Genomic DNA, 12,862 nt, shown 5'->3' with positions numbered 1-12,862 from the left:
ATGGGAGTGTCTTCTGTTAAAGGCTGTGTGTCAATGGGCCCAGGGGGAGACTTGTACTCACAGATGGCAGAAATAAGATGGGACAGCAAGGGTTTCAGACAAAACACCACTTACCAGGTAGGGTGCACAGTTTACAGCTGGCATTTTGAAAAGACACTAACAGTGATTTTTTGTTTCTTCCAGATATTTCCTTGTGGACTGCAGAGCCTTCAGGTTTATGTTGCTCTGGATGGAGTGTCCCCTTCACCCTGTCACTCACATGAACTCTTGGCCAAAGTTCAAACCAACCTCAAGAACCATTTAGAGCACAAGGTGGAGCTAGGAGTTTGTCCCCAACAGCCTGTGAGTACAACTCAGTCAATTTCAAAGAAACTGAGCTAAACCTTTGTATGGCCGTAGCTGAGAGTTAGTCCTAATTTATACTACAACCACAAACTGATTGCATAAGATTTGTTCTTAAAACTGTTGGAGTCAACTCTGTTAGTTTGTTAGCAAAATATCTCATGAACCAATGGACAAACCCTAATGACACTTTCCGAAAGTAACCATTGGATGTACATTTACACATGATTAACTTTTGGTACTAACTCAATTCAAGATGGCTGTCACAGTCAACTGATCTTAGGCCATGGAAATGCTGTCTTTCCAAATGATCTTTTTTTGTTGTAAACACAGCACCGTTTCCAAAAAATGTTTTTTATTCACACAACAACACGGAATAGGACCCAAACACTGTAGTAATTATGCCGGGCCAGTATGTGGCACTGTAACACAGCCACAAAAACACACAAGAAACAGTAAAAGAATATATAAAATGCATATTAGAGATGCAATTTACGGCTCTTTGAAACATCCCACCAATACATATCATATTGGTCAATATCTGAGTTTAAATTATTCTGAAATATTTTTTATAGTTTCATTTGACATGTTTGATTTATAAAATGTGCATGTAAATAAAGCTTCTTTGTATCATCTTATTCACTGAACACGTAAAATATCCTTTGTGGTACAACAAAAACTAAGCAGGCTACCAAAAACTTCCATGCAAAACAGCTTTGCTTTGCAGATATACTAGTTATTTTGTTCTTTTTGAGTCATCAGCCAGTTTAATAAAACATTCCCCACCCTTGTCCTCCATAGACCACTGCATACTGCGTACTACCGTTTGACATAATGGACAATTTCAGGCAGAGGATCCGGCAGTGGAGGGAAGGGTTTTTTCTTACCATGGCTATAACTCAGCTTTACAAATATAGAGTTAAAATGTGGTATGGCTGTAGAAGAGACTAATTCACAATACATATTAGATTTGCCACACACTGCGTAACATCTTTGCTTCTGGGCTCTAAATCTTTCTGACTGCTGTGTGCTGTGGATAAGACTGATGATGCAAAAATGCTTTATATAACCCTACTACTAAAAAATGAAAATTCTCTTTTTGGGCCTTTTAGGTATGGCTGGCATTATTAATTTAACTCAGTAGTTTTTTTTTGTATTGTGTAGCTTTATATGCTTCTTTTCACTTGAATGATCCAATATTCTTCAAAGGTTTTCTTTTTGTTTTTTTGCTGATGGATGTTTTGGGTGTCTGCCAGCCTCTGTCATGGTCCGGATCTCACCGAGTGAGCTCAGGAGAGAAGCTGTTCTACACGCAGTCTCAACTGTCAGTGACGGGTCGACCTCACCAGTGCAGCTTCACACTCGCCCTCACTAACTCCTCTACTGCTCAAGGGACCAACGTGTCTCTGTCCTCTGAGGTAAAACATGTGGCGACATACAGAGATGATTTCTGTTCTCTGATCTGGTGCTGCTTTCCCTCAAATAGGTGTCCACATACAAAATGTTTATGGTTGCAAAGAGATCTCCTCTGCTGAAATTCTAAATTTATTGCATGTTCAAATGTCTTCCACTTGGTCCAAAATGTCTTTTTTGGCTTGTAGGTGTTGGATCTTGTTTATTGTGAAACCACCAAGCAAACTTTGTCAGCCAATAAAACATTGTATTGGATATGATGTTGAACAAAGAGGGGGCTGCATGGTGGAGCAGTTGGTTAGCCTTCCTTTGTGTTGTTTGCATGTTCTCCCCAAGTACTGGGTTAAAACGTACATGTCCCTACTCTTCCTTTCCAGTGGAGAGTAGGAAATTTGAGCATGGAGGTTGGGGGCAATGCTCTGTCTTGGCCCCGTGGGTCAGGTCTCCAAGTGCAGGCCACGCTGGACCACAGAGAGAAGATTTGGCTGAACGGGACGCTGGAGGGACCATGTCTTCAGACAACAACGGGTTTTATGAATGGTACAGACAGACTAATCCTCAGCACTGAGTACAATAATGCCACAGATATTAAGGCTGTACATAAATAAAAAAAAGATGTCTGTGCAGGTCCAGACCTCTGTGAGGATCTCACGTTAGCGTTGTGTGCAGCAGCCAATCACAGTTTGAGGATGGATGTGCTGAGAAGAGAAGCCTGCAGCAAAGTGGAAACTCTCGGAAGTTTGTCTCTGGGAACGGCTAATCAGAGGCTAACGCTGAGAGCCAGAGGCTATTTGGATAGTTTAACTGCTGCAGAGGTACGACTAATGGCACCAAATAATACCAAGCATTAAATCAAAGGGACATCTTTTAATAATTAGCTTTTGTTCATGTCACAGGAACAAATTCATTATTTCCACTCTCAGATTCAGAATAAACTCACAGAGAGAATGAAGACATTCCAGCAGCTTTTAATCGAAATCAGAAGTCAGGTACGTAAACACTCGAGTCTATGATGGCTGAACTTTTAGCCCGTAAGGTGGGAACGGCAAGTGCAAAAGTATTCACCCCATGACAATCTTAGTTTTGTTGCCTTACAATTAGGAATTTAATTTTATTTTTATTTTTATTATAAGTAATAATTCTATAAGAAATACTTAAAAAACAAAGTTAAATGAGGAAAAAACTTCTTTTAAATAATTCTAAAATGTAAAACTGAAAAATACTTCGTGTCACCACCATTTGCTGCAGTTACAGCAGCAGATTTCGTAAAACTCATCTCCATCATCTTGGTCCATCTAACATCTGGAGACTTTGTTTGTTCTTTATAACCAAACTGCTGCAGCTCCTTCAAGTTGGTTGGGTGACCACATTCCCACAGCATGTTCAATTTTAGTCTCATCTGACTAACAACTGACTTTTGCACGTCCTGCAGTGTAATCATCGAACATAAACGCATCGACAAACACTTTGTGTCTGCAAAACATACGAGGAGAGCTGCAGACGAGGGACAATCCAGAAATGGTCATGAATGTCAGTTTAGAAGCTATCAAAGTTATCAAATAAAGCAGCTTTTGAGAATTTCAATGTTTGTTGGTAATTATCTTACAAAACTAGTAAGTATTTTTGGTTTATATATTAAAATATATAGTTTTTTATTGATTTTAGTAAAAAAAAAATGCCCACGAAATCCTGGAGGGACCGATTACTGAGCATTTAGATCACTCACATTTGGATCTTATTTAACGGATTATGTGGCTTCTAAAGGGGATGGTTGTAGTTTTGAAGCAGCATGTGTGAAAACATATACACACACCACTTTTCAGATTCATATTTTTCCTTTTCAGCTTCATTAATCTGGAGTGTTTTTGTAGAATAGTTACTCAAATAGTTACTTAAATTTTAAAAATTCCAAATGAAATTCCAGGTTTTAAGGTAACAAAAAAGAAATAATTCCAAAGGGGTGAATACATGTGCAACCCTCTATAAGGTATGCAGGGTTTAAGTTTCTGCTTTGATTTTCAGTCCAAAGACAGTGCCCTGCTGCAGGAGCTGAGTGCTGTGCCTCTTCGTGCTTCGCAGCAGGCTGAAGCTCTGCTGGGGGAGACCGACGGAGGTTTGTTGTCTCTGTGGCTCAGAAGCCCCCTCCGTCACACCCTGACCAGCAGCCTGCCCCACTTTCTAAATGTGTCGCAACAAGCATCTCTTCTGGGACAACAGGAGCTGAGGAGTGAGTGCGTTCGTGAGAAAAACAAGCAAAGCACCATAAGATTTACTTTATTTCAATAATCTGAAACGATATGAAACTGAATCTCAGTGTCACATATTAATAAACGCACATGTATCTGTTAATCTGTGAAGATAGCCATATTCATGTTTCCCTCCCTTTTTATAACAATTCAAATTATTCATTGCAAATGATGGCCTTCATTACCACAGCTCTTTCTCTTGATGCCTGAGTGTGTTTTGGGCTCTCCACCTCCAGGGCCACTGGCAACTCTGGCAGGTGTGTACCAGGATGTGAAGGGCCAAAAGTTGGAGTCGATGTGGAGGGAGGCTGTTTTGGTTTGGACTGACCTGCTGGTGGATATCCTGCCTGTTCAACTGGACAATCCCCACCTTTCACAGACTGGAGTCAAAGCCCTCAGAGCTGCTCTAGATATGGTGAGAAAACTGCTCTCCAGTTCTTTTTAAAACTGAGAACACAGTCATTTCTATTTAGCATACTTTATAAGTATGTTTTTAGATACCCCCAATTTTGTGTGTTTAAGTTATAGTTATAGTATAGTTAGGTCATGCAGATCATTTGTTTTCTGTTTGTTACAAACACTAATTGCCTTGTCATGAAATATGAAGTATGATTATAATTACTTAGACTGTGTTTATCATCTACACATAACTAAAAGTTAGGATTTGTCTCTGGTCATGGTACATAAAAACTGCTGTTTAAAGATTGACAGCAGACAGCATTGCTGTGAAAGTAGCTCTGCTCGGACAGTAATTTCAAGTTAATAATAGTTTTTCTGTACAAACCCACTTCCAAAGTTGGTTGTTGTTCTCCTAAAACAACAACAGTTTTCACAATTTCATAGTGGTTTATGCAAACCCTTATTAAACCTTTACACCACAATCAGTTTTACATTACATGGGTGTTTGGTAAAAAATAACCATGTTTCATGATTCTGAGTTTTTTCTGTTTTGTTTGATAGATTTGTGGGGGTTTTGGTTGTTTTGTTGTGGGTTTAGTTAATTTTTGTCATGTTGCTGTTCTTTGTGTTTTCCTTTTCATTCTTCCATGTTTATCTTTTGAGACTTGCATTTAAGTTTTTCAGTACCGCTCTATCATTCTTACTCTCTGTTGTCCATTCACACCTGCTTCCCATGTTCATGAATCTCAGCTGTGACCTCTTGCATAATCATTTCCTGCTTACTTAAACTCCTATACTCACCCTGTCTTCACCCATTCATTCTGTTTGTCTCTCTGCCAACCTTGTGTTTTTGTTCCTCAGTGTTTGTATTTTTACTGCCTCATCAGCCTTTTGTTTTGTTATGAAATTATTTTCTTTTCATAAAGTGAGTCTGCATCCTTTTTACTACACTCTTGACAGCACGTAACCATGGTAACCACCTAAGTCACAGTCCAGTAGGTATGAGGGTCATGGGTTTGGTACAACAGGAAACAGAAATAAATGCCAAATGGTAGTGTTTTTTGTTCTTTTTAACACATTCCTACAAGATTTGTTGTTGTTTTTCTTTCGGCTGCTCTCCTCTCTGGGGGTCACCGCAGCAGTGAGAGATTTGGCAATTGTTTTACACCGTTTGCCCTTCCTGACGTAACAGGGTCTCGAACCCGCAGCCTTAGGATTACGAGGCCGCGGCACTAACCCCTGAGCTGCGTATCAGAGATTTTGAATAATTCTACAAATGGCTTGCCACAGTACTTTTCCAACAACAAATAACAGACACAACTGCTTACCATACCTGCACCTCTTATCTCCCTCCACTGCAGCTGGAGCTTTTCACACACTCATTTGAAATAAACAGGCAGGTCTGTAAGCTTCTGAGTTGTATCCTGAACCAGCCACGCTTTGTTTGACATAAAATGTTTAGATATTATATTCCTCTGCTGATTTTTTTTGTTGAGGAAGTTGGCAAAATGCAGTTAAATAAAACATGCGCCGCTCTGGGAGCAGTGATCACCTGTGACTGACATATCTGTCGTCTAATTCAAGTACCCATCTCAAACATCTGTATCAAACCATCATAGTAGAAATACATGTACTGTTACACCCCAAGTAAATAATTGTATAATGCAAAAATTGAGGACAGTGTAAAGGTTTATAGGATAGCATTTATGTGAATTGCTGTGACATGTCTGAAATTGGAGTTGTAAGATGGCAGCAACCCACTTTAGTTTTGGCTGCATTCGGACTAGCTGTTAGCTCATCAGTCCTATCAGACTTTAACTCTTATTGTACAAACTGAGGACATTCAAAAACCTATCTACAACAGACAAGATATTTATTGTATATAACTTCCACAGAAGCCCTTCAAATTATTGTCACAATTATCTGTTTAGAACAACTTTTATTTCCCCCGTTATACTGCTCCTCATCGTCCCAACCTTAAGTTTTTATGCAATATGTTGCAGGTCAGAAATGCAGGAATGACAGTATTTTAAGAAATAGAATAAACTTTATGAGACAATCATAAATATTTTAATGTAATGTGATTTTAAACATTTTATTTACATTGTCCACATATCACAACTGTTTCTGACTTGAACTTTAGGTCAGCATCATAATATCCTAAATCCAACAATGATCATACTAAAAAAGAAAAACAATTAAAATTATATATTAATGAGTCTTGATTATGTGTGTTCACTTTCAATCAGGCAGTCCAACACATTTCTCACTGGGTTGAAGGCAGGTTGGCCTCGGTTCTGTCTGGAATCAGGAAGTGGCTGGCCTCTGTGTACAGATTCTCCCCCAGGTACTGCACATATCTGAGACCTACTGAGAAACTGGAAAAGCTTTAACTTCATGAAAAGGCTTCGGTTTGTTGGAAATAATTTTGTTATAGCAAAAGTTGGCAAACCTAACATTCTGAGGGTTTTTGTGTGACGTTTTTTTTATCAACAACATTTTAGTGACCAGACTTTGGTTTAAAGCAACTCTCAGTGACATGAAGAAATCTTGTCACTGAAATCTTCTTAGACTGTGAAGCATCATGTAAGATTCAGGGGAAACCTTACAGATGTGTTGCAATGGTTGAAATGAAAGTAATTAGAAAATATGTGCTTGAAAGTCACCGGCTGGTCTGTAGTTTGTCATTAAATGATATGAGGTTTGTAAGCATCATGTTTGTTAAACCTGATGTTTCTTTCAGAGAGAGTGAAGTGACAGTGTCAGTGCCGCTGCCACCTCTTGCCATGTCGAGGGTGGCTGAGGTCGGGCTGTTGGAGGTCCTTCTGGAGGAGTGGCTCCTGAGACCCCTGCAGGGCCTCGCCTCTGTCAGACCAAATGCTGAACTTTATCACTTCAAGAGGAAAATCATGGACAGCCCATTCAGACGTAAGTTTGATGGATGATGGTGAACGACACTCAGTCCAACAGTTCAGATAAAACAAAGTTCTCTGTCAACGAAATGTTACAAAGTTTTCTGAAGTAAATTATAAACAGATCTTCAGCATCAAAAGTCGGATTCACACAATGTTCCAAACATCATCATCTACGTCAGGGGTGGCCAATCCTGGTCCTCGAGGGCCACCATCCTGCGTGTTTTCCTTGTTTCCCTGCTCCAACACACCTGATTCAGTGGTTAAATCACCTCTTCATGTTCTGCAGAAGCCTGTTAATCAACCATTGATTCAAATCAGGTGTGTTGGAGCAGAGAAACAAGTATAACATGCAGGATGGTGGCCCTCGAGGACCAGGATTGGACACCCCTGATCTACGTAATGAGGAGGGAGATCTTGGTACCAAACCTTTACAGCTGGGCTGTGTCTCACTGGCATTGAAGGCAGGAAATACAGAATCATTTCAAAGTAAGTGCAATAAAAGTTTATTAAGCTGTTCTTTTAAAGATAGCCTAACAGAATAAAATAAATCAATACTCAGCCTAATTTGATATTCTGTTTTGTTGTTAGAAAAAATAAAACTGGTACTTTAAAAAATATGGAACGACAATAGTTATGATCAGCCTCCAAAAGCTTAAATGTTAAATCCTGACTTTGTTTATAATTTGTGGTGGGGTTGGGGGGGTCTAAATAACTAACTTAATTTAATTTCATCTGTCTTTCTTCTGCTCTGAACACAGATAACAAAAAGTAACTAGACTATTATCTGACAGAGAAATGCAACAAACTAATTCTTAGCTCAAATTCAACAAGTGCTAATGAACTGCATAATACATTAAACACTTGTCATGACCTATAGAGACACTAAGATAATTAACTGTTTTTATCTATAAATATTTGTTGCTGCTTGTACATATAAAAAGTATTTATGTTTAGTCTGGCAGTTGCAGAGTAGGAAAAATAATGGTCAACAACTTCTCACTTCAGAAGAAAAATAGCAATTTATGTTTGCTAAGATTAGTTATTAAATGTAACATAAAGTAAATTAAGACATAAGTTACAAAGGTTAGCTTTAACCCTCAGATATGGGACACAGTGTCATTAAAAAGTCCTTAAAATACACTGAACTTACCCCATGCTGCTCATGAAACAGCAAAGTTAGGAGCTGGTTCGATCCACGATCAGGGGACTCATAGAGATGTATTATGTGGTCCTAGTACTGGACCAGTTTGTTTAAACTACTGCCAGACAAACTATTTGAAGTGGTGGAGACATTTTCAGTGATGATTTCACCAGACAAAATCATCAGACAAGTTATTTTTGGGTTTGCGAGACTGTAAATCTTGTAGTGGTTTAGTCTCGTGAGATCTTGTGGGAAGATATCTCATTACTCCTCTAATTATGAGTAATACAGAATATAGAAATTCAACTCACTGACTTGTTGTTTTTACCTCTTTCAGGGGTTCAAGTTCTGAGTATGGAGATAAAACATTCCCTACCTCCCCCTGTAATTTGAACTTTGCATAATGTGGTAAAACAGTCTCTTTTTTCTCTCTCCAGTTGTTGATGGTTTTTACTTTGCTGCCGTACCATAGAAGCCACTTTTGCAAATGGACTTTCATTTAGAGGAGTCATAAAGTCAAAAGTACTTTATTAAAAACAGGGTAACCTACCAGGTTTTTATTAAAGTATTGTGTGAAATCTTCTTGAGCTTTTATTACACATTTTGTCTTGGAGGAAGTCAGGGGTTTGCCACTTCCAGAAAGGTTAAATTTTGTTCCAAGTCTTATTAACTTAATATAATTTTAACATAATGTAATATAATTTGGTTTTACTTTTGTACTTTTTACGCTTCACTGACTTTCGTATTTCAAATAGTGTCTGGTCCAAATCCAACTACTGACAAATGTTTGTGTTTTGGATTATGAGACAAATTCTTCACATGGACCCAGAATATTAAAAGTGTTCTTAATTTTGGTAATTCATGCTGTGTTTGATTAATGGGAAATTCTGCATGAAAATCTGGCAAAATTGAGTTTCCCAGAAAACGAAAGAAATCAGGAGGGGATTCCTAATCCTTTCAGAGAAAACAGTGTATTGTTTTAGGAGCATTTATGGTCCTCAGATATCCAAACACATCTACTTCATGTGAACAGATCAAGTAAACACTTGTATTGTTCTTGTTCATATTGAACCCATTAATCAAACACTTCTGTTGTAGTCTGGAAACAGTAATAATATCAATCAAGGCTAACTGGAGAGCAGAGTTGCCAAACTTGAACTATCAGTGTAAAATGATTAAAAACATTCATGTTTTGTTGCTGACGAAACATATCTGCTGATATGATCCATGCATCATAAAACAAATCTCTGCAGACTTTCAGTTGTTCCTATGTTTAAAGCTGGAAACCATCAAAAGTAATCTTGAAGACATTTGTTTTTGATTCTTCGAGGACAGCCAAGGTGCACTTTGACCTTGAACAGCCACGTTTGGATTAAAGTTTTGTAGACTAACGAAACTTCAGACACTTCATTAGGAGTAATAAAAAGGTGCTGCATGCAACATAAAGGCTGTCCAGTAATGATGTACATTATATTGCCAAAAAGTATTCACTCACTCACTGAATTCAGGTGTTCCAATCGCTTCCATGGCCAAAGGTGTATAAAATCAAGCACCTAGGCATGCAGACTGCTCCTACAAACATTTGTGAAAGAATGAGTCGCTCTGAGGAGCTCAGTGAATTCCAGAGTGGTACTGTGATAGGATGCCACCTATGCAACAAGACCAGTCGTGAAATTTCCTCACTACTAAGTAGTCTACTGTCAGCCATTAGTGGTGTTATAACAAAGTGGAAGTGAATGAGAATTACAGCAACTGAGCCATGAAATGGTAGGCCATGTAAAATCACAGAGCGGGTTCAGAGGAGGCTGAGGCTCATAGATCAGAGGTCACCAACGTTCTGTAGAGTCAACAGCAACCTGTGGCCTTCATGGGTTTCCATGGCTGAGCATGGGAACATTTGTGGGAACAGTTTGGGGACGGTCCCTTCCTGTTCAAACATGACTGCATACCAGTGAACAAAGCAAGGTCCATAAAGACATGGATGAGGGAGTTTGGTGTGGAAGAACTGGACTGGTCTGCACAGAGTCCTGACCTCAACCTGACAGAACACCTTTGGGATAAATTAGAGCAGAGACTGTGAGCCAGGCCTTCTGTCCAACATCAGTGTTTGTCCTCACAAATGCACCTCAAACGCAAAAAAAATATCTGACTCTCTAAGACCAGCACTGTTTGCAACATATAGTGTGAACTATTTACTGCCTCCTGAGAATAATCCATCCTCTTTTCCAGTGATAAGTGTCAAATATTAATACATCTACAATAAATGGTCAAAAAGTAAAATTTTGATGTTTCTGTTTTACATTCAAGAACCAAAAGCTTCATCCTGAGGTTGTGGTTAGATGTGACACTCTGGGTGTGAAATGTTTTATAATAATAAGGTTTTGTATATTAAATGTAAAACAGAAACAGACAGATTTTATTCACTTTTTTTGGCAATTTATTAGAAGACGCAGCAGTGTTTGTCATTCATCAGTGGGAAAGAGGTTGCATTATTCTTTTCCTGACATGTCTACCCTCTTTTTATGCATCAAAGCAGCAAGTTGCTCCTTTTTCTTTTTTTCTCCTAAGATACAATTACTACCTGCTCCCTGAAAGCTCCCAATAAGCACCCTAAATAATGTCACAAACAGCAGTGGTCTTTGAAAATCAGGCGCTTTTTGCTCTGACAGTAATTTATTTAAATATGAACAGGTTTTCCTCTAAATGCGTGCATAAAACCTTGATGGAATGTGAGCAGTTCGAGGCGGCACAGTGAAATATTGTTTGCTTGGTTGTGCAGTTTTGGTGTTCAACCTCACTTTGTCACTTTGCTTTTGCTTTGAGACTTAGATGAATGCACAGAATCATGATTTCTGACCTCAAAATATGTGCAATCCTTCGGTGATTCTGGTCTTGAGATTTTCCTTAATATTTCCACAATAATATGCATTAAGTGTGTCCAAAGCCTTAAGTTGTTTGGGAAATATATCTTTCATTTATAAATGATTTTCTTTGAGTTTGGCACAGATTCTTTGACTGAAAATAGCATTTCTTGATGGAATGCATATTTTCCACCTCCCTGCATGCCAAAGTGACAAACAAAGATGTTGCATGATCTGTTAGTCCTTAGAATATGTGTTTCTTCATCTCTGTAAAAATGAGTTAGCTGTGGCAGCCATCTTCACTGGTGTTGATTCCTAGAGTTAAACAGTTGTAGTTATACATCCACTTATTACTTTCAAAGAGTTTCACTAAGATCTGTCCAGTGGATCATGAGATATTTTAGTAACACAAATGAAAACACACACACACATGCACACAGGCAATTACATGATTGCCCACCGACATGAACTGCGGGCGACAGAGATTAGGCCTTTACTGAATGCTCCTTTTATACTCAACTTTGATCCCTTCACATTTCTTCACCTATTCTGCTTGTAGATTCTTTCATAACTTGAGTTTTTTTTTAATCTAAACCCTATGTTGGTTTCTGGTGTCATTTTCTAGAGTTTTGTAGCATTTTTCAAAACTGTCCAACATTTCTGGAGATAGGGTTTCTAAATAGTGAGTATATAGACATGCATTACACATATTCTGTTTTATAAATCTGCCTCCCCGTGTCTGTTCTTGTCTTTCTACAAAAAGACCAAGCTCTGCTGGTGGCAGATCAGTTTATCGTGACATTCGACGGTCGCTTGTACGAGCTACAAGGTTCCTGTCCGCTGCTTCTCGCCCAGGACACCCGCAGCGACCCCTCCTTCATGCTGCTGCTCCATACAGACCCCCAGAGCTTCCTACTGATACACATGAATAACATCACAGTCAACATTCAGCCCAGTGGGCAGGTTTGTGTTGTGAATGGGTGGTGTGTTTGAGCTTCATTAGAACGGGATTGTACAAACGCTGTAAACTAATGAGAGTTTTTGTGTAACAGGTGAAGGCCGGCTGCAGCAGTGCTGTCACACATTACAGGGACAATGGACTGACTGTGAAGACAGGGCCAAATGTTGTTCAGGTGTCCAATAAGGATGGACAGTCTGTGTCATGTGATTTGTTGTTTGAGGTGTGCAGCTTCACTCTGGATGGATGGTTACATGGTAAGACTAAATCAGCTTGTTGTATAAATGCATACGTGGGTCTATATTTACAGTGGTAAAAATACAATTTAATAAATTAAAATAAAGAAATGTCCCACATTTCCATAAGTATTCAGACCAAAGGTGCTTCAAACAAAGACTAAAAAAGTATTTATTCACTTGGCTTGAAGCGCTTTTGGCAGCAGTTCCAGTCTTGATTTTTCTTAATGGGTTTGATGCAACAAGCTTTGCTCAACTGGATTGGAGAATTTTCTGCCATTCTGTTTTTACAAATCCTCTAGGACTCAGTCTAGTTGGGTGGGGACTGTTGTTAGAGTCATTTTGAGATGT

The 12,862-nt window shown here is 38.8% G+C and overlaps 1 protein-coding gene across 1 annotated transcript in view; it reads left to right on the top strand.

The window, feature by feature from the left end:
* LOC108248532 overlaps nt 1-12,862 on the top strand; it is a 64,991-nt gene that overhangs the window by 49,619 nt on the left and 2,510 nt on the right. The window contains exons 59-70 of the mRNA XM_037981932.1: nt 1-117; nt 184-342; nt 1,599-1,760; nt 2,133-2,295; nt 2,383-2,570; nt 2,679-2,744; nt 3,778-3,982; nt 4,238-4,416; nt 6,650-6,747; nt 7,144-7,328; nt 12,081-12,280; nt 12,370-12,532. Coding sequence (XP_037837860.1) covers nt 1-117; nt 184-342; nt 1,599-1,760; nt 2,133-2,295; nt 2,383-2,570; nt 2,679-2,744; nt 3,778-3,982; nt 4,238-4,416; nt 6,650-6,747; nt 7,144-7,328; nt 12,081-12,280; nt 12,370-12,532 — 1,885 coding nt within the window. The remainder of the gene's footprint in view (nt 118-183; nt 343-1,598; nt 1,761-2,132; nt 2,296-2,382; nt 2,571-2,678; nt 2,745-3,777; nt 3,983-4,237; nt 4,417-6,649; nt 6,748-7,143; nt 7,329-12,080; nt 12,281-12,369; nt 12,533-12,862) is intronic.

This window comes from Kryptolebias marmoratus, linkage group LG20 (genome assembly GCF_001649575.2).
Source record: "Kryptolebias marmoratus isolate JLee-2015 linkage group LG20, ASM164957v2, whole genome shotgun sequence".
Lineage (NCBI taxonomy): Eukaryota > Metazoa > Chordata > Actinopteri > Cyprinodontiformes > Rivulidae > Kryptolebias > Kryptolebias marmoratus.
The sequence above is the reverse complement of the archived record's forward strand: the minus strand, read 5'-3'. Positions and strand labels throughout refer to the sequence as shown.